Below are 26,739 nucleotides of genomic sequence, written 5' to 3' on the forward strand. Positions count from 1 at the left end.
CCACTGAGATGTTTGGGTGGAGAGAAACATAAACCTGGCCTACCTGCACATCCAGGCATAGTACCTTCCCTTGAACTTAATTATGACATAGATTCTTTTGCTTACATGTTTTTTGCTGACCTTCTCCTTATTATCACCCTGCTCTCCTACTACATTCCTTTTTGCTGAAATAATGAAAATAATAATCAATAAAAACTGAGGGAACTCAGAGACCGGTGCCGGTGCAGGTCCTTGGTGTGCTGAGTGCCGGTCTCCTGGGCCCACTGTTGTTTCTCTATACTTTGTCTCTGTGTCTTATTTCTTTTCTCAGTCTCTCATCCCACCCGACTAGAAATACCCACAGGTGTGGAAGGGCAGGCCACCCCTTCATCTCTGGGCTGAACTAACCTTTCTTGTTACACTACCTGCCCACTATGTCTCACTCAAAGCTCCAAGCTAACTTTCCATGGGTGAGTTCACGCCCTATTCATCTCACCAAAACAATACACGCTCATCATAGAAAAATTGGAAAATATAGCTAAACCAAGAACAACAGAATACATTTTAAAAATACTCTATCACCCTGAAATAACCAGTGTGTTATCTACGTATATTTATAATTTTACTTGAGATTTATATTGCAGATCACAAAGTGATGTCTTCTAGTTAATTCAGCCTGTACACATGTTTTAAGTCATTTTGGTTTGAATAATTTTGGACAGGATATTTGGTGTTCAGTTCACCACACTCCCCCCACCACTCCTTATTTTATTATACAAATCCCATCTCCTTCATTTACATGTTATCCTTGAAGCCATCTACATTTGCAATGCCTGCATTATATATATATAAAATACATAAAAGTATTTTTTAATCAAAATGGAATCCTACTGTTTATTCTATTTTTGTCACATACTTTTTTGTGTGTAACAGTGTACCATGAACACCTTTCCGTATCAGTAGTCAACTACAACTTCATTTTTAATGGCTGGGAAGTTTTCCATTAAAAAGATGGATCATAATTTATTCAGCCAAACCCTACTGTTGAACATTTAAATTGCTTGCAATTTTTCCTGCTTCAGTGAACATCCCTGTAGATAGAGCTTTGCACACTTCCTTAATTAGTTCCCTAGGATGAATTCCAAAAAGTGGAATTGCTGGGTCAAAGGGTATTTGCAGTTTTAAAAGCTTTTAACATGTGTGGCCAAATGGAGTGCTCAGAGTTTTACAATGATAGAGGCCCTTGAGAGTTTCCTGTGACCGCTGTCAAGGTGGACCTTCCAGACATTAACAGCATCCCGGGGAACATCCCATCACTCCCCTCTTAACGGTGTCTAAAGTCAACTTACCCAAAAGGGGGGCTTTTCTCCAGTAACCATCCCGGACCTCCACGTAATCATACCAGCACAGCCGGCTTTTAAACAAATCCATGGATGTGAAGTTTAATACGATCTGTAAAGAATTACCATAAAGTGAGTTTTGGCAGCAAAGCCTGAGGAGTTCGGGAAGATATATCTTGCATACTGGTGTTCTCACGTTACCCTTTAGCATGCAGAACTCTCAGACCACAGTAGGAGTGTTGTCTCCAAAGCATGCTCACAGGAAACCTAAGGACATTAAATAATAAACCTTAAGCAGGATGGGGAGTAAACAGAAGGAGATGGGTCCTTCGGTTCTGTCTGGGGAATCACTTGAGCTTTTGAAGTCACTAGGTGGTTTACAGAAAGCGAGATGCATTAAAAAGACTGGCCAGGGCGCATGGAGACTGGGGATTTGGAAGGAGGTAAGGGGTCAGCGAAGTTCAGAGATACAAGAAGATCTTATAACATCATCAATCATTCCAAAGGGTCTGGGGTTAGCCTGAGTGCATCTGAACATCTCTGTGATGAACCTCCCCTCAGCCATGACCTCACTCTCCTGAGGTGTGGTGTGTCTAACGACCTTCCTACAGTTAGTCCATTCTTTCATTCATTCCACCATTGTTTGTTGACCACCTTCTGAGTGTCAGCCTGTGCTAGCCAATTGAGATAGAAAGATCAGTAAGACAGGGTCCTTTGCCTTTGGGGAGCCCAGAGAAGAGGGGAAAGGCAGATGGGCCAAGCCAATGGGAACACTATGGTATAAACACTGAAAAGAGAGGGATTGTCATGAGGAGCATCTTGGCAGCCCTGTCTGGACATCCCTGAGGTCAGGTAGTGGATGCTCCCATGGCCAAACTGGTGACTGCTTAGTAGGGGGATGGGGAGGGCTGGGTGGTCCCACGGGCTGGGCCTCAGCACACAGGTGCTGTACCCATGAACTGGCTCTGGTCCCCCTGCAGCCCACCAGCTGGGGGTTCCCCTGGCAGATGGCCCAGAGCAGAGTTCAGATTTCCCCTGGCCTTTCACCCCCATGCAAGTTCCACTAAACCAGGTGCCTGTGGCTCCTCCCACTGTCCTGAGGTGCAGTGGCTTGTCTGGCCCAGGCTCACCTTTCCTCATGCCCCACACACCTCTGCTCCATCATGTCTCCATTCTTCCTGATCTTCAGCCCTGACCCAGCCCCTGCATCCCTGACTCTATTCCTTTTCCAACCCCGGGGGACCTTGCTCTCAGCAGTTCCTCTCTCTCCAGCATCTCCACTCGCTGCCCCTCCACTAGCCACTTCTTTATATTCAAACAGCCCCAGGGGCCCTCTAGCTCTAAGTAAACCCTTAGGCTGGAAGGCTTCCTCAAAGGTTCCCATTCCCTCCCCACCAAATCTAAAGGACTGTTATTTGTCCTTGTGCCCCATGACCCCTCTGCCCAGAGCTTATCCTTTCTGGTTTTCACCACACTGGCCTATCTTCTCCCCACTGCTCTTGCTCCTGTGCCCTTCTCGCTCCCTACTAGGTGAGAGCACCTCCAAACAAAGCATTTCCTTTCCAGCCTCCTCCACTGTAGAAGACGCCATTGCCCCATTGGTGAAGGAGCCAAGCTTTGGTATTATCTTTCCTTCATCCTTACTGTTGATCCCCCATATCTGTTCAGCATCCATGCTGCAGCTCTTTTTACGATATCCGCATCCCTCCCCTCTAACCCCATTTCGCTCCTCCTGCCTCACCCCGTCCTGGATTGCTCCCACATGATTCCTGGACTCCTCCCTGCTGTGGCCCCATTTTTTCTACACACTGGGGCTTCTAGATCAATCTTCCACTCATGTCTCATGTTTACCAGACCCCTCCCAATCTTCCATTCATATATCATGTTGACCAAACCCCTCAGGAAACCTCAGTGGCTCCCTGTGCCCCCATCTCATGAATTAAATTCTGCTTACTCTCCACACCCCCAGGACCTGTCCTGTGCAACCTGTTTCCCAGTGTTCCCTGATAGTCCCATGTCAGAGAAACCCTCCCCAGGCCTGCTCAAGTGTCCCCCTCCTCGAGCCTGTGTCTGATTGCCCTGATGAACACGATTGATCTTTGCCTCTTTGGAACGCCCCACCCTCTGTTTTATAATGATTCTAGAGCCGGTGTCTTTAGATCTACCTAGATCTGGATTTGCTTCTCAGCTCCATCTACTAGCTCTGGAGTCTTGGGGAAATACTTGCCCTCTAGTTTCCTCATCTGTAACACAATACACACATCACTGTGCTATTGAGGGGACTGTGCGAGAAACCATATATAGAGTGTATATTGCTATGCCTGGCACATCATAGGCACTCAATAAATAGCAACTTAAAATACCAGGCAGTCCACATTGAGTGTACACTTAGCATACCACAACTAACACTAACCACACCTCGCAGGCTGCCCATCTTGATTAGTGTTGAGTGCCCATCCCTTCCCTTGGGCCCATCCCACCCAATGTTTCATCTCAGGACAAATCACATCTTCCACAAAGCCCTGCGATCTCCTAGGAAATGAAGAGTCAGTGCCAGGAAAAAACAGGTCAGATCACCTTCTGTCATTGTGTGTGTGCGCGTGCACGTGGGTGCGTGCATGTGTGAGCGTGTGCATGCATGTGTGTGTGCGCACGTGTGTGCGTGAGTGTGTGTGCATGTGTGTGTGCACACTGTCACTCCTCCTTCAAACTAGACTGTGTTTTTCGACCCTACTTGCACATTAAAATCACCTTTGAAGCTTTGAAAAAAGCTCGTACCAAGCAAACACCCTTCCTTCCATTAAATCAGATTCCCTGGGAGTGGGGGGAGGGGGACCCAAAATAAACACTCAGTCTTAAGACGGAGGTGTGCCTTAGATTTCTGTCCTATCCCACACCGTGCTCATATTCAGGTGGTAGAGCTTAGTAACACCTGTAAGCTGGTTGCACAATAATTCTTTAGCCTTTGCTTTTTTAAAATTACAGAAAGGAAATGTTAGTACAACTTCCTTGGTAACACATTCATGATCTGAATGAATGGGATAATTATTCAGGCTAATTATTTTAAGTACGTTAGTGAACCATAAAGACCACAGGGGAAAGAGGTAGTGAACAAGAGGTGATACTCGAATCAATCAAGTTTGCTAATTACTTGCAGCTCTGGGGAAGGCTGGGTGAAGCAGAAATGGAAATAATTGGTGCAGAAATTTCAATGATGTGTATTCTCTCTGTCCCCAGTTAGCACTAATAATTAAGGCTTGATGAAGTTTACACAGTTCAAACATATCACACACCCTCTGCTGTGCAGGGCAATTCAATAATTTAGAAATTACCAGACCTCTTCCTCTTCCCCCTTTCTGCCTCCCTCCTGTTAGCCTCCAGCAGGCACATGGATTTCACATCTACCCAAGGCAGACAGGTCTGGGGTCTCAGATACAAGATGACAGCCGTACTTAATGTCTTAAATGCTTAGAGCCAAAGGAAGGATGTATACATGTGTGCCCACACATGTGCATTCATGTATGTGTATAAATGCACGTTCAAATGTCTATCTACTAGCCTGACCCCTTTGTGTAATAACATAAGAAGACGGTCAAGCATTCAGGCTGTCAGAGTCCAATTGCCTGGGTTCAAATCCCAACTCTGCAACAAACTTAGAAGCCTTGTGCAAGTCCAATTCCTTACCTGTAAATAAGTATGGTAACAGAACCTATTTCACGAAGTTGATGTGAGGACTAAATTAGATGATCCACATGATATGCTAAGGATAGTATCCGGTCCACAGAAAATGCTCACAGTGATTCCTAGCCATTTGTCTCTAGTTAGCACACTGTGCTTAACTTGACATTTAGATGGACATTTTAAAAAGTTATAAATTAGAAATACCTGAAGGTTGGCTACAGGTGCCTGAAAAATTCCATCACACCCACTGCTAACTGCTAGTGAAAAACCCTAGCTGCATGTTTTTCACTCAGCCCCTCATCCATCCACATATCCATTCAACAAATACTTGTCAGGTGACCAGTCTGTGCCACAGACTGTGGAGTGCTGGGGCCCTGGGGGTGGACGATCTCTAACCTTAATGAGCTTAAGATTTAGAAGTGGGACAAATAAATCAGTAGTGACTATACCGTGAGACATGCTACAACAGGTATGATTACAGAGAGCTCTGGGGACACTGGGGGTATCCCCTAACCTAGACCTAGGGAACAGAGTTTCTCCAAGATAGTTGCATCTAGTCTGAGACAACTTGAAGAACACTCAGATTTGTAGAGACACGTAGCAAAAAGATAAGCTTTGGAGAGCAAAACCTCAGTTCTCAGTTTCTAGTTCGATATCTTACCTTGACTTTTGGCACTTTCCTTAATGTTCAAGCCTCAAATTCCTTATCCAGATAATGGATATAAGAGTATGTGCCCTGTAGTAGGGTTGAAAACATACCACCCTTGGACCAGATTGAAAGAGATCTTTGCCCTAGGCTCAGCTCTAGGGGGTCATGGAATTCTTCAAGACTAAAGGGATGTGTCCACCCAGAGCTTGCCCAGGTCCTACACCACACTCCAGGAGCCCAGGAATTCCCTGTCCACACAGCTCTGAGCCCACTGCCAGGACATGCAAGGGCCTCTGCCCTGGATTCATCTTCTTGAGTGTAGACTGCACGCCTGGCCAGTCCATCCCGCTGGAGGGGCAGCCAAGGAGTGAATGTTTGCAAAAGAGGAGTGTGAGATGCTTAGGGAAGTGGGCTGGGATGTCAACAGGGATGTTCTTTAAGCCCCAAATGCTGAGACGGAGGCTGGGGGGAAGAAAAGCCAGCTGTGGGCTGGCTCCCTGTGTCACCATCTTCCAGAGCAGCAATCCGAGGTGTCACAGAATTCTAAATTCCAGGATATTATAATAGTGTATTTATTAAGGTTGGAAGGAACTGTGAACTTGATTTATAACTCAGTGGATATTTAGTACATGCCAGCCTTCATTTGTATGGGTGAGACTGATTGAGAAGTCCAGAAATAATGAACATACAGCAAACAGCACCATGCCTGGCACACAGTGGATGCTTATAACCAAACAACTGTTATTTTTACTATTAACAATAAGAATTCCTCCCACCTCACCCTCATCACCTCACCTCAAGGAGTGCCATCCCATTTGCCGAGGGGGCTTCCCACCTACCTTTTCCCCTGGGGTGACCGAGATCCTCCAGACGCAGTGGGAGTAAGATGGGTACCCATTTGGGAAACCAGGTGCAGAAAAGTTTCCTGTTGTGTCCTGCAGGGTCTCCCCACACGCTGCACAAGCAAAATCACAACTGTGATGTGGCATATGCACCTCTCCCAGCCCAAGCAGCTCCCGCACAGGACAGCGGAGTAAACATACCCCTTTACCAGCCAAAGCCCTCGGAACAGGTTGGTGAGAAGTGTAGCAAGCAGATTGATGTTTTCTGGCTAACAAAAGCACAAGTAGGACCTGGGAGCCAAAAAGGAACGCCCAGGAATTTCTTCTGAGGCTCTCAGGACTGAGCATGGCCTAGAGGTCATGAATCTTAGCTCTCTGGCCAGCTGTGTGGCTTGGGCAAGTTTCCTAGACTTGCTGGACCTTAGTTTTCTTATCTGTAAGATGGGCAGGACCTACCTGAGAGGGTTGGTGAAATCGTGTGCATTACATGAAATGGATCAGCTCAGTGCTTGGCATGTAGTGAGTGCTTCATATATAATGCCATTATTATTGCTAATAATAATATCGGTGGCAGAGAGAACATGAAAATGCAAGTAGAGGCCAGGCGCGGTGGCTCACGCCTGTAATCTCAGCACTTTGGGAGGCCAAGGCGGGTGGATCATTTGAGGTCAGGAGTTCGAGACCAGCCTGGCCAACATGGTGAAACCCCATCTCTACTAAAAATACAAAAATTAGCTGGGTGGTAGTGGCGTGCACCTGTAATCCCAGCTACTTGGGAGGCTGAGGCAGGAGAATCACTTGAGCCTGGGAGGCTGGGAGGTGGAGAGTGCGGTGAGCCGAGATTGCACCACTGCACTCCAGTCTCCAGTCTGGGTGACAGAGTGAGACCCTGTCTCAAAAAAAAAAAAAAAAAAAAAGTGCAAGTAGGTAAGACAAAAAGAAAAAAATGCTTTGAAACTTATTTCAGCTGTTAGTTTAAATCTTTACTCTTCTTTTTCTGCTACTTATCTCTGAAAGAACTATCAAGCAGTCAAGAAAACAAAAAAATGCAGAGGCATAGGGAGCTGGAATCTTCTGTAGCAGGCTATTCTGCCCTTGAATGTTTGAGGGTTGGTTATGAGTCTAGAACCTAGTCTTTATGTATGTGAAAAGTATTTCCCCTAATTTGTCCTCACAAATGAAGGGTACCTGTATGAATCCTTGGAAACTACAGGTTTTGTATTTCTCTAATGCCTGGGGATTCAGACTCTAAAGACAAAGACACTGGTTTGCTGAGAGCCCGTCCTCTTATGTGGCCAACCCTAACATGGAGATCCAGCATCCTTAGGCATCTTTTCCTTACATGCAGTTCAACCTCTGCATGGCGACTGACTGAGCTTTCAGTTACTGCTCGGAACTACTGGAAGCTCCATATTTTTTGGAGCTGCAAGAAGGGGTATGTGGAGAACCGCCCATTATCGGCCTCAGGAAATCCTGGATGTCGGGACTTCAATATCACGTTACTGAACAACTGCCAGGCATCATGAGGATTATGCCTGGCAGTCAACACCCCCAAGGGTTCCATGGAAATTATTTTAGAATAATCATCAACATTCTGCAAGAACAGATACATTACTGTGTGGCTCCACGGTATTTTGCTGTGAATCCTTTTGGGAAGTAAGCAGCATAAACATTATAACTGAATAAATACGATGGCATTTCCCAGGGTATGCTATAAGGTTTCCCATTCAATTCAGCAAGGTTATATGATATGTGTGTCCTGTATTTCAGCCCTAACATGCCCCCAGATGACTAATAGCTGGATGGACATATTTTCTAAAGTTTCTTGAGGAAGCAAGCCCCACACAGCCCTTTGCATCCCTCGGGTCCTGCTCAGTAAGGTAATGTGACAGTCCAGATTTTCTAAGATGGTCCTCACTTCAAATACTTCATCCCATGATCTAACTCTGTGTCTGGTTTGGAAGTTTGGGAAAGGCTATTGGTAATGGAACTTCCTTCTATCCTCCTAAAACCACTGAAATGGATTCTGACCCATCAGTAGTAAAAACTCAGCTGCCACAACCAGTGCTTTACATTGAGGCTCAAGAGCTGAAAGGGATCTAGAAGAGCTCAGATGGTGTGCATATGATGATGATGCTGAAGCCAAGGGGATGGAACACAAACGGGACAAATCCAAGGGGAAGGAACGCTTCCAAATGGGCCGGGGGACGGGCATTTGCTCCAATCCCAGTGTATTGTCCCATCTTCAATGGCAGACTCCTGGCCACTGACCAGCACCTTGGATGGCCAGGAAAGCCCCAAGACCAAAGCAACAAGCTCGTTAATAGCACTGAGACGCCCTCCACCTTGCAGCATTTGGGAAACTGACAGCCATCCTCCCAAAAGCATTCTCCCTCACTCTTTGTCTTCCTGCAAAATCCAGCTTGGTTATTGTTTTTCCAAACCCACATCCCCTAGTCCCAGAGAAAGGAGAGGTGCTCTTACTGTTATGGGGTGCACACTGCAGTACACCCCTATTTACTGTTGTTCTGTTATGCCTTCTTCCCCTTCTGGACACAAAGGCTTTGCCAGAGAAGTCTGAAGCCTCTCATGAAATCGCCTGTGGACTCTAAGACCCATTATTCCCTTCACTGCCTGTCACCATGTCACCTTTCTATACTGCCTAGCACCTCCTACCAGGACACCAGAAATTAAAGCTGCCAAGGAATAGTCCCTTTAGGTCCCCCAAGTTGTTTTCCCGGCACAGGGACTGTGCTTTGGAGATGCTAGGGAGGAGCTGGCAGTCCCCACAGCTCATAGTTACCTGGGCATTTGTACAGCTTCCGGGCTTGAGCTATGTCTCCCTGACTGAGCCGCACACGCTGACCAATGGTTGGCCTGACGCCATTGTCATCTCGACGGGGAAGGATGGTGTCTAAGAAAACTCCTCTACAGGAATGAAAAAAGACAGAGAAAAAGAAAAGTCAAGGCCATCAGGCTGTCTGTGCTGGGATTTCTAGGCTTCATTCCCTTGCCCATAACCCCATAAACATTCCTGCCCCTTGGCCTGCCTCTCCCGGGCTGGCATGACTGAAGAGGTTTCCTTCGCTCATGCTAGCATTTTCACATTCCATCTCATCAGCTGCCTACTCGCTTTCCAGTGGGAAGATGACTCTGCCAAGTGTAAAAATATGCCCTAGTGCGGTAGCCCAGGAGCTTCCTTAGGGATGTGTCCTGAGCATTTTCATGAAGCCCTGACAGGTCCTGACCCCGGAGAGACCACGGTGTGAGTGGCGCCCCCTGCAGCTGTGCATTGGGAAGTACTGTGTGTAGTTAAGTCCTGGAGCCACCCCAGGGAGAGCTTGGGAACTGGTCCAATGTGAGACTCTCAGGGGCTGGTCAGCAAGTGCAGGTTGATGAATTGGTGGTCCCAGTTTGAAGGCCCTGCTGGTAAGAGGGAAATCAGATGGAAAATGAGATAAATGCAGAGAACAAGAAGTAGTGAAAAAAGCCCTGGACTAGAGATTTCTACACTAGGCCTGCGTGTGCTTGGACAAGACCCTTCCCCTCTCTGAGCCTCTCTAAATCTCAGTTTACCCCACTAAACAATAAGAAATTTGTTGAGATGGTCATGGCAACTCCTTCTATCTCTAACATCTTATTCTACTCCTACTTGACTGAAATCTAATGACAGCTCCATTTCTAAACTAGACAAGTGGAAATCAGGTTGCCAGTTGAGCACTGGCCCTGTTGTGGGCATGGTTTACACCCTGCCTGCTGCCTTGTCTGCTGCCAGCTCTGAGCCTCCTCTTCTGCTTCCAGACCCTCTATCTGGGGCCTCTCCTGGAGGTTTGGCCTCTCCTTGAATCAGCGCCTCCTCCAGTCACCACCTTGTTTTTTTCCTTCCCTTCTTAACCAAGTTTCTAGAAAGTATTGTCTCCATTCCCCAACTGCTCACCTCTGATTCACTTCTCAATCCAACTGTGATCTGACCCCATCGCAATGGTCACCACTCATCTGCCAGTAGACACCTTCCAATCTCCGTCTGCCCTCTCTCCAGCACTGACCTCCGATGCCCTCCTCCCTCCTCACTGTCTTCTCCCTGGGTCCAGGCCACGGCTCTCTCTGAGCAGTGAGACAAGAACCGCTTCTGCTTCCCCTTCAATGATGCCCCTTGGGTTTCTGCCCTCTCCCTCTGTCCTCTCTCTCCATGTTCCATCTGCTCCTATGGCTTTTAACCATCATCTGCAGCCTTACAGCTAATCCTCTGTTTCCAGCCCAGGATCCTCTGCTGAGCCCCAGATGCCTCGTAACACCTCCTCTGGACTGCCCTATAGGCCTCTTATATCCAACATGCTCAAAACAAAATTTATCACAATTCCATCCTTCTCTTGCTCACTCCATGATCCTTGTCTCCTGAGCCTGAATCTGAGGGCATTCTCAGCTCCTCCCTCTTCCTCACACTCTCCTACCAAACCAGGAGCCAGGTCCTGTCCACTATACCTTTTTTGCACCCCTTGAACCCATACCCTCCTCCTCGTTCCCAGACCATTGCCATAGCTCAAGTGATCAACACTCCATTCCTGAACTCTTTCCAGTAGCTTCTTAACTGGCCTCCCTCCCTGTAGACTCAGCCACTTCTACTCTACTGCTCCCCTTGGCCACAATGCTGCAATGGAATCATCCCAAAATGCAAGGGGAGGCACGTGCCTTCTTTGCTTAGAACCTTTCACCAACTTCCAGTCACCACTTGGATCTCTAGGCTGTTTGCTCACTGACTTCTGCCTTCCTCTCCAGCCTGACTCTTTAATCCCATAACCAAAAGAATACTTAACAAGAATAAAGCATATGTCATTATTTTAAGCAACACTAAGCTCCTTGTAGGCCCCAAATATGCCCTCGCACATGCTATCCGCTCCCCAGGCTGCCCATGCCCTCTGTTTTTTTGTCTATTTGCAAACTCCTATTCATTCTCCAAAACCCCATCAGATGTCTTTCTCTATTAAATGCCTTCCCCAAGCCTTTTCTACTCCTCCCGTCTGGAGTTTATCATTCCCTGCTCTGGGTCTTAATCATTTGTGTAGTCTCTTCTTATCATACTGTATTTCTTTTTTAAGGAGTGATGGTATTTTTCTTCTTTGCTAAAAGTAAGTTCCTCAAGCAGAGAGACTGGGTGTTTTATCTCTGTCCTTAGAAACTAGAGCACAGCAGACCTCAAAAAATGCTTCTTGAATTAAATTATGCAACCAGGATAAAGCACTGTCTTTTAAAAACTTTGCAAAATAGTTTTTTACATCCAAAATGGAAGCGAAAATGTACATATGTCACCTAGCTATTAGCTGTGCATGCTCGCTCGCTCTCTCTCTCTCTCTCTCTGTCTCTTTCAAGCACTGTTTCTATTTCCCTAAATTCTGCACTACATTAGAAAATATCTATTACTCCTGGTTCTTCCTGGTTACATCACTTGTTATCTTTTTGTTTTTGTGCAGACTTTTTTTTTCTAAACCAGATTTCAAGCTCACGTTCCAACCTTAGCCTGTGGGAGTCTAGATCATCTGCTGATTTCCTTTTCAGCATCTCTGTACCCAACATGTAACCCTTGACCTGTCTTTCTCTAGCTCCCATAGCCTCATTTCTGAGTCTGGACTCCTGTAGAGAAACTTTAGTGGAATCCTTGGCCTCCCTCACTGACTTTAACACATTTTAAACCACAAGTGATGACTCTGTGGAAAATCCTAAATTCAATCATTAGCTACTCCAAAAACAGGCACTTCTGCCCTAATGAAAGGTGTGTCCTTTTGTAATTATTTTCTTGGTTCCCTTGCAGAAAGGAATTCTGCAGCACAAGCATAAGGATCACACAGTCTCTAAGCACCCCACGCTACCTGGCCACATCATGTAGATGACTTTGCCAGTGGGCCTGGGGCATAGAGGCCATGTTCTTGCACTTACTCATTGTTCCTAGGACTTTCTGATGTGCCAGGCCCTGCACTGGGCACTTTCCCTGCACCATTTCATTTCATCTTCATAATACCCTAGGAGTCAGGTGCCATTATCACAAGAGCTCTCACTCTACAGGGGAGAAGACTGAGCCTGCAGAGCTTAGTGACTTTCCCAGGGCCCAGAGCTAGTCATGGAGAGGCAGGCCTGGAGCTCACTTCTGGGAATCCTTCTCCTTCCAGCCAGTGTTTCCTGCTGCTCAAGGAACAGTAGGCCTTGTGATGTATTAAATTATAGAGCTAAGAACATTGCAGACTTCAAAAACCAAAACATCAGGAACAACACTGGCTCACACTCAGATCGCTCTTTGGTGCTGGATGTCCTCCCTTGCATATCCTAAGCTGCCAGCAAGAGCTTCCAGCTGTTTACTACAAGAGCCGTCCCCTGTGTAAACCACAGCGGTGACGTTCCTTCCCTCTTTCATGTAGGACAACTCTTAGCATTGACATTCTGCTAAACCAAGACAGAGTTCAGCAGATGCCTCAGGGAATAAAACTGTCAGCTCTGAGTTCTGAAACAAAGAGGCCCCTGTACAAGAGAACTGTCTCCTCATCTCCTGGATCTTTGCCCAGCAAAACCTCCAAAGAGACCGCTCCCCACAGCCTGGGTCCAACCAAGGGGGAGGGGAGAAGAACTGCAATAAACTAGAGAGAATAAAGTTGGAAGGAGACAGCTCAATCGTAAAGAGACACAAGGATTGAGTTTCCCATCAGCAGGGTATAGCATTTGCCCACCTCCCCAGGTCAGCATATGTTCCATGGGCTCTATTCTGCTCTTTTACAGAATCCAACATGAGGTACAGGCCAGCTTCAGGGTCTTTGTGACCAGAAGTAATGGCATGGAGGTGGGAGTGGGGAAACTATTGACAAAATGCCCATAGAAAAGCCCCCAGTAAAAACCTAGTGAACAAAATTGTTTTCCGAAAATCCAGGTAAAAAGTTGGCAGAAAGGACCATGCAGTTATCCAACTGCAACAAAACAGATTTGCTGAAACCATTCTGAACTCTGGGGCAGAGGTGAGAAGGTAGCAGTGGCAGATTGTTAAAATCAAAAATCACTCCTCCTAACAGCCATATCCTACTGCAACGTGCCATACCTCCCAGTAAGAGGTGCAATCTATTTCTCCACTCGCTTGAGTTTGGGGCTGGCCTTGTGGCTTGCTTTGACCAATAGAATGTGGCAGAAGTGATGTCATGCAAGTTCCAGAGCTGGGGCCTTAAGAGGCTTGCAGCTTCCCCGCTTGCCCTCTTGGAACTCTGAGTCCCCATGCAGTGTAAAGCTTGGTCTAGCCTACTGGAGGATGAGAGGCCACATGAAGGAGAACCAAGGGGCTCCCAGAGAGAACAGAGGGGCATGAACAGGCAGCACCAAGTGCCAGGCGTGTGACTGGTCATCCTGGACTCCCCAGCCCAATCAATCTGTCAGATGACTGTTGCTGTGAGTGATCCCAGGAAAGACCAGAGAAGAACAAACCTGACTAACTAACCCACAGTATCATCAAAAATAATAAGCTGCTGTTTTAAGTCACTACGCTTGGGGGTCAATTGCTCTGCAGCAGTAGCTAATGTAACAGTAGCAGGAGGGGCTGCCTGCCTTCGGCGAGCTGCTCTGCTCCTAGCTGCCCATCCTCCCGTGTGCTGCCCCTGCTGATCTCCCTCGTAGAGATTCTGGGGAATTTTGATGAGGAATTTTTATTTCATGGGTTTGGCCCATGGATTTCCACTGGTCTGGGCTGATGGTTCACACTGACAATAGCATTAGAAATGGTTATCCCCTGAGGGACAAAAGGCATGGCATTATGAGCTAGCAATCCTAGAAAAAAAAAATACACATATATATTTCAAAAAGAAAGACAAGAAAAGAAACGCTGGTGCTGGAAGATCCTCTGCCTGCATCCTGTCCTGGCCTCTGGCTCCAGAGCTTGTGCAGTGCCTGGCACAGAGCAGGCGATGAGAAGGCAGTGCAGTTCCTACAGCACACAAATGCCCTACATGGTACAGACTTATAGATTCACCTTAATAAAGTAGCCATCGCATTGGTGAGCACATGGAAAGAACTGCAATGAGCATAATGGAAATTTCTACCCTCACCTATTCCCCAACATTGCAGGTCCTCCTGGCCCCTTTGAACTCATTCATTAACGTATTCATTTAGCATATGTCTATTGAATACCTACTAGGTGCCAGGCACTATGTTGGGTGCTGGGGACTGGAAGAGAATGAGATAGTCTCTGTCCTCAAGGATCTCAGTCTACTGCCAGAGAAGGGAATACAACAGATACATATAAATGTATATGAATATATACATATGAATATATATGTATGTATATATGAATATATACATATGAATATATGTATGTATATATGAATATATAAATTAATATATGAATTTATAAATCAATAATTATTAATAAATTAAATGATATTGATTTCATTTGAATATATAAATTATATGAATATATAAATTGAATATATAAATTAATATGAATATATAAATTAATAATTATTAATAGATAAATTAAAAAGCAATATGAAGAGGTATGGCAGCTACAGAAACAAGACCCAAGGAAAAAGCTTCTCCCTTGGGCCAACTTGACATAGATTCCCTGACAAAATTGATACTTGGTCTCTAGTAGCAGCCTGTAACTCCTGGATGATGGGGTGGGCTTTTGGCTATTCCTTGCACCATTTACCAAACAGGTGAATCAGCCTACCCCAAGACCCAAGCATCGCCTCCCCCTTGGATATTTGCACGCTGCACTGGCGTCCTGAGACTCCCTGCACACAGCCTCAGGGTGGATCCCTCAATGTCTCAGTTTCCTAATCTGGAAGAGGAGGCCCTTCCAGTTTCAGATTTCCTGTATGGCAGTGAATGAGATCATATCTGTCAACCCCTCACCCATCTGCACCAGACTGAGAAATTGCAACATGAAAGGTTGGAGCTGGAAGGGGCTCAGAGAACATCTAGTCCAACCCTCTCACAATGAAACCAAGGCCTGTGGAGGTGGAGATTTAACCATCACACAGCTGCCCCTAATTACTGTCTGCCTCCCTCAAAGGCAAGGGTCACAGGAGAACTATGACTAGAACCCAGCTTCTCCCTCTCAGTTCGGTGGTCTCTTCATCACACCATGTTTTTTTTACTATCTTTGGAAAAGAGCCAGGAGAAGGTCAAAGAGGCCAGGAAGGGTCAATTTCACACCACTCCCAAGTGCTGTCAAAGATGCCAGCTTTAACACAACTCCACCCATTAGAGCTCATGTCTAGGTGCAGGATAGAGATCATGACTAAAGCAGTTGTGTGGCCGGAGGAACAGTACCCCCTGAGAACTTGGGATGCTGAGATTTAGAGGATTTCTCCCATAGTCCTATCAACAAACTCATCAACAGGATGCTTTCGGCAGCCTTACCCAAGAACCAAGGAGCCCTTGGCAAACAGTGTCCCTTTCACTCCCAAGAGCCATATGTTTTCTGAGCAAATGAATCCCTTTCATCTTTATGGACATGGAGACTCATGGAATGGATTATTTCCCTCTTTGCTGTGACTGCTAGGAAGCACAGGGCAGGATTTGCTGCCAACTCTAACCAAGTGTACATGACCTCACAGCATATACTCTGAGCACTAAACTTATTCTGGGCCTCAACTTAGCTTTCTAGCCATATTTTTTCCTTCTCCTTTCCCCCAGTTTTCTCACCTATTATTTATCTTTGTTATCCCATGTGTATATTGGAAGTCACCACATATCCTTTTGGGGAAATGACTAAATAAATAAACGAGCAAACAGCTGGTTTTAACAGGAAACTGAAGAGAAAGTGCCAAGAGAGAAAATATTTGTTCCCCGTGCCTCCTTTAATTCAAGGGTGGAAAGAACTACAAAACTGGGACAAGTAGGGAAAAACTTCTGCACACAAAGCACTTACAGGGTCTAGAAGCAGGGACAATACTGAAAATCTTTAATGTCTGCTAGGCACAGCACATCAGAACAGCTCATCAGAACAGACCCTGCCCATGCCAGCCATAAATAAACGGCCCAGCCCTACTTGAATACAGCAGCTTCCATCATCTGTGACCTGCAGGTGGGAACCTGGATTCTTGCTCTCACTCCAGTCCTCAGCTACCTGTGCATCTGAGAGCTGGCTGGAGCCTCATTGTCTTCACCTCTAAAATGAATCGATGATTTACAGCCCTCCCAGCCCTGACACCGGCTAGTTTCCAATAAACCAAACCTCTGCTAGGAGGATTGGTGAGCACCACCATGCTTCTACAAAAGACTCCCCCCACCCACTGGAAATTTGACACGGAGCCTCTAAGTTATTATCCCAGCCAACCTCTCGATAATTTCCCTTTTCCAGTTTGCTGCTTGTGACATTAGGGCATGATGGAATGCTAGCTTCACAATGGGATTCAATCTTATTAACGGGAACCTGATTAGATTATATTTCACTGCAGCCCAGAGGCCACTGTATTTCAAGGACAGACAGGCCAGCCGTGCTAGAAGCATGCAGAGACCCACTCTCCGCAGACCTCCAGGAATCTGACCCAAGCCTGCCGCAGGCACAGTAAAACATAGACGAGGCAAAAGCATAGATTCCGACCTTGAGAAGGTGTTCCGGGCGTAGTGCATGATGCTGTCAAAGTCGTATGTCTCTCCCAGAGAGCTCACTTCCCCAGCTTCCATTTTTAAGAAATTATACTCCTGACCTGTGACACAACACTGTGTTAAGCCCTTTGAAAACCTGAAAGGAGGCAGAGGAAGGAGAAGGAGGGCCCGTAACAACTTCCCAGGGCTCTCTTGGCCCAATCAGTCAAATAACAGGGCTTGTAGTGGTTCTTGTTGTTTTTAACAATTAGAAATTTGAAACTTCCAGCAAGCCCTGTGTTCTCCCAACCCCACCACCCAAGACCTATCCCCAAATGCCACTCAAACCTCTTAAAGTAAGTTTGCAGACAGATTAGTTATCAACTTGCTTGCCCCCGCAAAAAATAAAAAATAAAAATAAAAAACTCTGGGCCAGGTGCTGTGGCTCACACCTGTAATTCCAGCACTTTGGGAGGCCAAGGTGGGTGGATCGCCTGAGGTCAGGAGTTCGAGACCAGCCTGGCCAACATGGCGAAACCCCGTCTCTACTAAAAATACAAAAAACTAGCCTGGCGTGGCGGCAAGCGCCTGTAGTCCCAGCTGTTTGGGAGGCTGCGGCAGGAGAATGGCGTGAACCCAGGAGACAGAGCTTGCAGTGAGCCGAGATCGCACCACTACACTCCAGCCTGGGCGACAGAGCGAGACTCCGTCTCAAAAAAAAAGGACAAAAATTAGCTGGGCGTGGTGGTGGGCACCTGTAATCCCAGCTACTCGGGAGGCTGAGGCAGGAGAATCGTTTGAACCCAGGAGGCGGAGGTTGCAGTGAGCCAAGATCACGCCACTGCACTCCAGCCTGGGCAGCAAGAGTGAGACTCCGTCTCAAACAAACAAAAAAACAAAACAAACAAACAAAAACCTGATCTTGCAATTCGAAGAAACAAAAGAAAATGAATCAGACAGTTAAGTTCAATCCTAAATAGCTCACAATTCAGATTCTCTAAAGCATTTGTAAGGCAATCATATTCTTCAACTAGCTACTTTCATGCTCAATATTAACTTGCATATAAAATTATTTGACATAAGAAAGTATTTTTTTTTAATCTAGATACTTTATCTGCCTTGGGGCAGAATGTTTCGAGGCAAAAACACTGTTTTTACATGTGTTCATGTCCTAATTGTATTTCAGTTTCAGAAAATATGTTGCCTAAGTCAGCAAAAATAACTCATAAAAGCAGCCAGGAGAACTCTTTTTTTTTTTTTTTGGCTTATCAGCGCTGATGCTGTAACAGTGTTCTGGTCGACCGTGTTCCTTTCAGGAAATGGAGTTAGATTTCAATGTCCTTTAAAACATGGAAAATCATTTTGCTTCTGCTCCAACCTACAAGCTATGGCAGATGACCTCCCAGGAAATCACAGAGCGACAGTGGTCATACTGGTGAGAAGGGCCTCCACAATAGAGTCATTGCTCCTATTCAGCAATTAGCATTGCTCAGCTTCCAGCAAGTCCCCTCCTTCCCTCCCTCCTGTCCCTGAGGTTGCCACCTTCTCAACTGGTGCCTTCCAGACTCCACACAGGCCTCCTTACCTGGCTGGATGTTTTCCCTGATGATGGTGACATGTTGGTCTCTGTCTGGCCGGGTGTGTTCATGCCAAAACCCAACCACATGGCCCAGCTCGTGAGCCACAATGCCAAACTTGTCACAGTTCTTCCCAATGGATATGGCCTGTGGGCCTCCTCCTCGGCGCCCAACATAGGAGCAACAGCTGGACAATTGCGGGAATACCCACGTCAGCAGGTCAGAAGACATTCAGAGCAAGAGGCAAGTCCCCCCTCCCACTCTGTATGTGTGTGCGTGTGTGCATGTAAAAGAAACAGAATTTCAGGCCGGGTGCAGTGGCTCACGCCTGTAATCCCAGAACTTTGAGAGGCCGAGGTGGGTGGATCACCTGAGGTCAGGAGTTTGAGACCTGCCTGGCCAACATGGTGAAACCCTGTCTCTACTGAAAATACAAAAATTAGTCAGGTGTGGTGGCGTGTGCCTGTAATCACAGCTACTTGGGAGGTTGAGGCAGGAGAACTGCTTGAACCCCGGAGGCAGAGATTCAGTGAGCCAAGATCATGCCACTGCACTCCAGCCTTCATAACAAGAGTGAAACACCATCTCAAAAAAAAAAAGAAAAGAAACAGAATTTCAGAGGTGAAAGTGCTCTCATTGTCCAACTTCCCACCCAATGACCCAATGCAGAAATTCCCTCCAAAAATGGTTCTTGAGCTTTTTGTGGTTATGAATCTTCTTGAAAAGCCGACAAAAGATATGGTCTCTCTCTGACATAAAGTCCATACCATACTCCACCCCTCCACCTGCAAGGTGCTGGAGTCCCTGCTGGGCCATTTTTAATGAAAAGGAGAAGAGTCAGGGGAAGGAGGCAGATGAGTGTCTATAATGCATGCAACTTGGTGTCATTATCAGAGGAGAGAGATGACTCCCTTCTGGGCACAATCATTTTTTTCAAATAATATTTATATACATTTTTGTAATACCAAAATTTATTTCATCAGTCTTCTATTAATGTACATCTGGGCTGTAACTCCAGTTTTTGCTATTTTAACAAGGCCTCGGGGGAGAGGATGACAAGCAAAACAAATAAAAACAACAGCAACTGAAACAAAGAAATGGTAGCGTAAATTTCTACCAATGGGATTCATGGATAAAAGGATATGTGCATTTGAAATTTTAATAGATACTGTCAAAATGCACTCCCAAAATGTTGTCTGTTTATATACTCACTAGTAAGATATTAAAAGCCCTTTTCTCTTTACCTAAAAGAAAGGAAATCAGTCTATTGAAGAGACAACCGCACTCTCATGTTTGTTGCAGCACTGTTCATGATAGCTAAGATTTGGAAGCAACCTAAGTGTCCATCAGCAGTTGAATGGATAAAGAAAATGTGTACACACAGAAAATATGTACAAGTACACAATGAAGTACTATTCAGCCATAAAAAAGGATGAGATCCTGTCATTTGCAACAACAGGAATGGAACTGGAGATCATTATGTTAAGTGAAATATGCCGGGCACAGAAAGACAAACATCATATGTTCTCACTTATTTGTGGTAGCTTAAAATTAAAACAATTGAACTCATGCAGATAGAGACTAGAAGGATGGTTACTGGAGGCTGGAAGGGTACTGGGGGACTGGTGGGGAAGGTGGAGATGGTTAATGGGTAAAGAAAAAAAAAGGAAAGCATGAATAAGATATACTATTTGACCAAAAAAACAGAGTGACTATAGTCAATAATAACTTAATTGTGTATTTAAAAACAACTAAAAGAGTGTAACTGGATTGTTTGTAAGACAAAGGATAAATGCTTGAGGGGAGGGATACCCCATTCTCCATGATGTGATTATTTCACATTGCATGCCTGTATCGAAACATCTTGGGCACCCAACAAATATATACACCTACTGTTTACTCACAGAAGCTTAAAAAAATGTTTAAGTCCTATTTCCCTCATCCTGGCCAACACTGGTTTTATCAAACTATTTTGCCAGTTGGATAGGTAAAAAATAAGATTTCACTGCATTGAGGCTGGATAGTTTTTCACATATTTTAAGTGACTTTTTTTTTTTTTTTCTGTGAACTATGTGATCACCTCTTATCCCTGTTTTCTTTTGGGTTGTCCATTTTTTTATGATTGAAATTTAAGAACCCTTTGTAAATTAGGGAAACTAGTCGAGAGTGTTGCAAGTATTTTGCTCACTTTGTTAGTTCTCATTTGACTTTGTTTTTATGTATTGTTTTGTTTTCTTTTTGCATTATAAAAGTTTTTAATGTTAGTATTATAAAAGGTACTCATTTTCTTATGTGCTGCTTAGAAAGGTCATCCATATTTCAAGATTATAAATAAAATCTACTCTTGTTTCCTTCTTATACTCTTCGATTTTTTCTTTCTTTCTTCCATTTCTTTTTCTTTAATACTTACATCTTTGATCTAGCTAGAATAGTTATTGGTATAAGAAGTGAGGTAGGAGTCCAGCTTTTTTTTTTTTTTTTTTTTTCACAGAGAGTTATCTAAATTATCCCAATATTCAAATATCCCAATTGACTAATTGATCTTTCTCCCACTCATTTAAAATGTTACCCAAATTTGTGTATAGGTATATTCATTTTGGACCCTTTTTTATATATCTCTATTTTTCCCTTAAGTTCCAAACTGTTTTGTTATTATCTTCCCTTTGCATTTTAATATTCTGCATGTTTGGTTAGACCATTAGATAGCTACCTCTGTCATTACTGTTTTCTCTCTCTCTCTCTCTCTCTCTCTCATTATTTCTACATGGTTGTTCCTCCAGATAAACTCTAGTATCATTTGTTCAAGTTCTAAAAATATGTATGCATACATACACATGTATGTATATATCTATAAATGTTGGTGTTTAAATCAGAAAGGCATGAATGTACAGCTTATTTTAGGGAGTTCTGACATCTTTACTATGTTGAGTATCCCTACATCAGGAAGCAATATGCTTTCTATTTTTACTTTTTTTTTTTTAGGTTCCTGGGAGTTTTAGCATTTTCTTCCTATAGGTCTGGCACATTTATGTTTAGTCTTAGATATAGTATCTATTATGTTTCTATTAAAGTTGTGATTTTTTCCCATCATAAAAGTGTATCAAACTATTTCATATATAAAGAAAAGCAGTCACCTATTTTTGTTAATTAATTAATTTTGTGGTCACTTAATAGAGTCTCCTTGTGTTTCTAACAGCTTTTCAATTGATATTCTGGAGTTTCTAGGCACACAATCACATTACCTCCCATCAGTGCAAACATTGCCTTGTTCCTGACAATATTCACAGTGTTTCTTTCTTTCTCTTGTCTAATTTATATTAATTAGTAATTCCAAAACAATGCTAAATAATTGTGGTAACCCTAAACATCTTAAACTTGTTCATGATTTTAACTAAAATTAAATGCTTCTAGAAGTATCATCGATAAACATGATATTGGCTTTTGGTTGGAAGTTATTTATATAAATGTATATTTATACTTATATATATATAATGTAAGAATCTAGCCTTGACATCTATTTCTGTGCTACCTTGGTTACTTTTTTAAAACAAAAACTGCATGTTGTATTGTACAGGTGCCTTTTAGCATCTATTGAGATATGAATATAGCTTCTCTTCTTTGACAAATCAATCTTGAGAATAGATTTCCTAATGTTGAACTAATCTTGTATTCCCTACATAAATGTATTTGGCAGCCTCCTCTTCTTTTCTTCTGCTGCTGAATTCTACGTGCTAACATTTTATTTAGGATTTTGCGTGGCTATTCACATGTGAGATGAGTCTATAATTTTTTCTTTCTTATCTTTTTTATCATGTTTTCCTTTCTTTCTCTATTTATTTGGTGCTATCCTTTCCAATTCAAGGTAGCAATGCCATAACAGTTCCTCAAAAGTAATTTTAAAGCGTTCATCTTTCTCTATGCTCTAAAAAGTTTAAGTATACCAGAATAATCTGTTTTTGAAGTTTTGAAAGAATTCACCTGTGAAACTCCGGGTCTGGTGCTTTGTGGGAGATGGCTTTTTCCCTCCGTTCTTCAATTTCATTCAAAGTTCTTGGTCTGTGCCAGTACTTTATTTTTACCTTGAAGACTTTCACATTATCCATATTTTCACACTTCTTGCCCTAGAGATTTGCAAACTACTCCTTTGTGATTCTGCTGAATCTGTGGCTATTTCTCCCATTTTCATTTCTAATTTTATGTATTTCTATGGGATCATATTTTGTCTCAGTTAAACTAACAAGTGGTTTATCTATTGTTTTGTTTGTTTGTTTGTTTATTCAAATAATTTACTCTTGAATTTGTTAGCCCTGTAATGTTTCACCTTGTCTGTTTCCTTGTGCTCTCCTTAGGTTTATTTTGTTGTGGTGATGGTGGTGGGTTGTAAGTATTTATTTTTACTAGCTTCTTTGAATTGAATATTTCATTGTCATTATTGTCAACGGGTGATGTGGATATTTAAGTCTGTGGGTTTTTGTCTGGACATAGCTTTAGCTATATCTCTTTTATTTTGAACCATAGGGCTTTCATTATCTAGACATTCTGCAATTTTAATCTTGCTGTTTTTATGACCTAAGAGCCATAAAAACGGAAGCATGGGGGGACTTTTAACTTACCAGCTAATGTTTATTCTATTTTTGTTATTATGTTATGTCCAGTTTCACTGCTTTGCAATCAGAAAATATCCTAAGGCTATTTCTGCCTTTAAGAATTTGTTAAGATATTCTTAATGCTTAATAGATGGGCCATTTAAAAAAATGTGTTATGAGGTTATAGAATCTGACAGACCCATAGAATCAACTCTATTAACTGTATTTTTCAAATCCTCTGTGAATCTCTACTTATTTTTTGGTCAACGTGACACTGACTTACTTGGGCTGACAGAAATGAATTAAGTCTAGTGCTACTGAGCATTTCTGTCAATTTCCCCTTGAATTCCCTGGGGCTTGTTTTATGACTCTTGATGCTATGCTATTTGGTGCATGAAGATTTATGACAGTTATATTCTCACCGTCGCTTATACCCTTTCTCATTATAAAGTGTCTCAGCTTTTGTTTTAACATTTTCTGACTTTAAAAACAAAAACAACAAAACAATGAAAACCTAGTCAATGACTAAAATTGTGATCCCAGCTTTCTTTTTGTTAGCATTTATCTGTATGGCTTCTTTCCTTTTACTTTTAAACCTCTCTAGGTTGTTTTATTCAGTAATCATCTTACGTATAGACCACGTAGTTGGGTTAGGTTTTTTTGTTGTTGTTTTTTTGTTTTGGTTTTTTTTTTTGAGATGGAGTTTTGCTCTTGTTGCTCAGGCTGGAGTACAGTGGTGGGATCTTGGCTCACTGTAGCCTCTGCCTCCCAGCTCCAAGCAATTCTCTTGTCTCAGCCTTCCAAGTAGCTGGGATTACAGGCATGTGCCACCACACCCAGCTAATTTTGTATTTTTAGTAGAGACGGGGTTTCACCATGTTGGTCAGGCTGGTCTGGAACTCCCGACCTCAGGTGATCTGCCCACCTCGGCCTCCCCAACTGCTGGGATTACAGGCGTGAGTTACCGCTCCTGGCCGGGTTTGGGTTTTTGATCCAACATGAGAACCTTTTTCTTTCAGTAGGAAAGTATATCATACATATTTATTGACATAACAGATAACTTTAGTCATAAGCCGTCATTTTATTATATATTATGTTTTCTGAAGGAAGTTTGTAAACCTGTAGAGTCCCTGAAGTTAAATGCAAAATTTTACATACATATTCATCTATTCTTGAAGAAGGAAAGCCCACCGCTTCATCAGATTCTAAATGGGAACACAAACCCCAAGAGGTTAAGAACCACTGCCTTAAGTGTTCACGTGACACACCACCAGTTCCTTCTGTTGCTCTCCTAGTAGCAGGACCCCTGGTCTTCATGGAGTCTCCTGGAATCTTCCTCTTGACCCACCAGCTTTGCCACTGGATTGTAATTTCACCGAGGGCAGAAAGTTTCTAGCAAACCCTGGACTCCTCTAAATAACAGTTCATTGGAAATACTTAGGTTTACAGAGAAAACTCAAGACTCATAAGCCATCTGACTGATTCTGCAGAGGTGGTGTTGCTTTCGTTTACTTACCCACAGGTTCTGTAACTGAATACAATAAAGCTTTCCTCGTCCGTCCTTTCTATGAAGGTCACACAGGTGTGCTTCTCCCAGTGTCTCATGGCCTGCTTAAAAATGGCCCTCTGGCTCCCTGAAACAACAGGGCAAGCACTCGACTTCAATCATGGGTCCGTACTTTCTTTAGATGCTTTTTTTTTCTTTCGAAACGGAGTTTTGCCTTTGTTGCCCAGGCTGGAGTGCAATGGTGCGATCTCGGCTCACTGCAACTTCCGCTTCCCGGGTTCAAGCGATTCTCCTGCCTCAGCCTCCCCAGTAGCTGAAATTACAGGCATGTGCCACCACACCCGGCTAATTTTGTATTTTTAGTAGAGATGGGGTTTCTCCATGTTGGTCAGGCTGGTCTTGACTCGTGACCTCAGCTGATCTGCCAGCCTCGGCCTCCCAAAGTGCTGGGATTACAGGCATGAGCCACGGCACCCAGCCTCCTTAGATGCTTTAAAGCATGCTGAGTTAAGACAAAGGATGTTCCAACAATTAAAAAAAAAAAAGATTGTTAATAATACTGTATTGTTTACTTGAAATTTGATAAAAGAACAGATTTTGTGTCCTCACCAGCCCCCCAATGTAAGCATGGGTGGTGACGGATGTGTTAATTAATTTGATTATGGTGATCGAGACATAATATATCAAATCTTCGCGTTGTATACCTTGAATATATACAATTTTTATTTGTCAATTAAATATTTTCAAAAAAAAAAAAAAAGCTTATTCAGAATACAAATGCTCCAGGAATTTTCAGGAATCAGGATTTCCCTTGCTAAAAACACAATGTAACTTTTCTGAGTTGCCAAAACCTAGAGAGTAGGAGTTTGTGGATTGGAAGGGAGGGTAAAAATAGATTTTCAAAATATCCTGGGCTTCCCAAATTTTCCTTTGTATTGAAAGTATTTTCCAAACTTTTACAAAACCTTATCCAGGTTTTTTGATTTGGAAACTGCAGGCTTTTGAAGTAGGGGGGAGTCAACTCCAGCTCACCAGCACTGCACTTCACCCCCTCATTTTCTTTTAGACCTGTAGGAGGGTGCTCCCATGCACTCTAAAATTTCTATTTGCATATACATCTGTGTACTTTTGCACAGGGTTTCAGTGTCTTGTGGGGAATCCTTGGGCCTAATTTTTCTTCCAGGCCTTTGAAAATAGGTGAATTTCATACTTTCTCTGAACCTGTCTTGGTATTTCCTTGAGTGGAAATTTGCTGAATAATAAAACTCCAGGCTGACAGTTACGTATAGTCAGTCAGTTCTTTTCAAAATCTAGAAGGAAGACTGTTTAAATTTTCCTAGAAGCAATGAGAAGGATCTAGGAAAAAACAGTTGTCTGGGAAGTATGAAGGATGGTGGGAGTTGGAGGTCTGAGTTCTACAGGGCCCTCATTGCAAAACAAAAACAAAAATTACAAGCAAAACAAAACAGCTGACATCACTTGGATGTTTGTCCCCTTCAAATCTCATTTTGAAACATAATTCCCAGTGTTGGAGGTGGGCCTGGTGGGAGGTGTTTGGGTCACGGGGCTGGGTCCCTCAAGAAGGGCTTAGCGCCATCCCCTTGGTGAATGAACTCTCGCTCTGAGTTCTTGAGAGATTGTTGTTTAAAAGTGTGTGGCACCTCCCCCAACTCTCTCTTGCTCCCTCCCACCATGTGATGTTGTGGCTTCCTGTTGCCTTCCGCCATGATTGCAAGCTTCCTGAGGCCTCACCAGGAGCCGATGCTGCCACCATGCTTCTCAGACAGCCTGCAGAGCCGTGAGCCAAAACAAACTTCTTTTCCTTAGAAACTACCCAGCCTCAGGTATTCCTTTAGAGCAACACAAATGGACTAGCACAACAGCACTGGGGGAGGCTCCCATCATTGTCTACAGGATGTGGGGATGGTATCATATTGTTGTCCCCAAAAACATTCATATAGAATAAAGAATAACAGCTGGGCATGGTGATTCATGTCTGTAATCCCAGCACTTTGGAAGGC

At 43.8% G+C, this 26,739-nt stretch overlaps 1 protein-coding gene across 3 annotated transcripts in view; it reads right to left on the minus strand.

Annotated features, from left to right (window-relative positions):
• TLL2 (tolloid like 2) overlaps positions 1 to 26,739 on the minus strand; it is a 153,765-nt gene that overhangs the window by 39,269 nt on the left and 87,757 nt on the right. For 2 of the 3 annotated variants that reach the window (XM_024253817.3, XM_054522710.2), the window contains 6 exons: positions 24,728 to 24,845; positions 18,634 to 18,812; positions 17,065 to 17,170; positions 9,295 to 9,419; positions 6,489 to 6,604; positions 1,329 to 1,431 (listed from right to left, as the gene is read on the minus strand). In XM_024253817.3, the coding sequence (XP_024109585.3) occupies positions 1,329 to 1,431; positions 6,489 to 6,604; positions 9,295 to 9,419; positions 17,065 to 17,170; positions 18,634 to 18,812; positions 24,728 to 24,845 (747 nt within the window). The remainder of the gene's footprint in view (positions 1 to 1,328; positions 1,432 to 6,488; positions 6,605 to 9,294; positions 9,420 to 17,064; positions 17,171 to 18,633; positions 18,813 to 24,727; positions 24,846 to 26,739) is intronic. The other variant, XM_054522711.2, reaches the window with a different exon arrangement.

This window comes from Pongo abelii, chromosome 8 (assembly GCF_028885655.2).
Source record: "Pongo abelii isolate AG06213 chromosome 8, NHGRI_mPonAbe1-v2.0_pri, whole genome shotgun sequence".
NCBI classification, from domain to species: Eukaryota; Metazoa; Chordata; class Mammalia; order Primates; family Hominidae; genus Pongo; species Pongo abelii.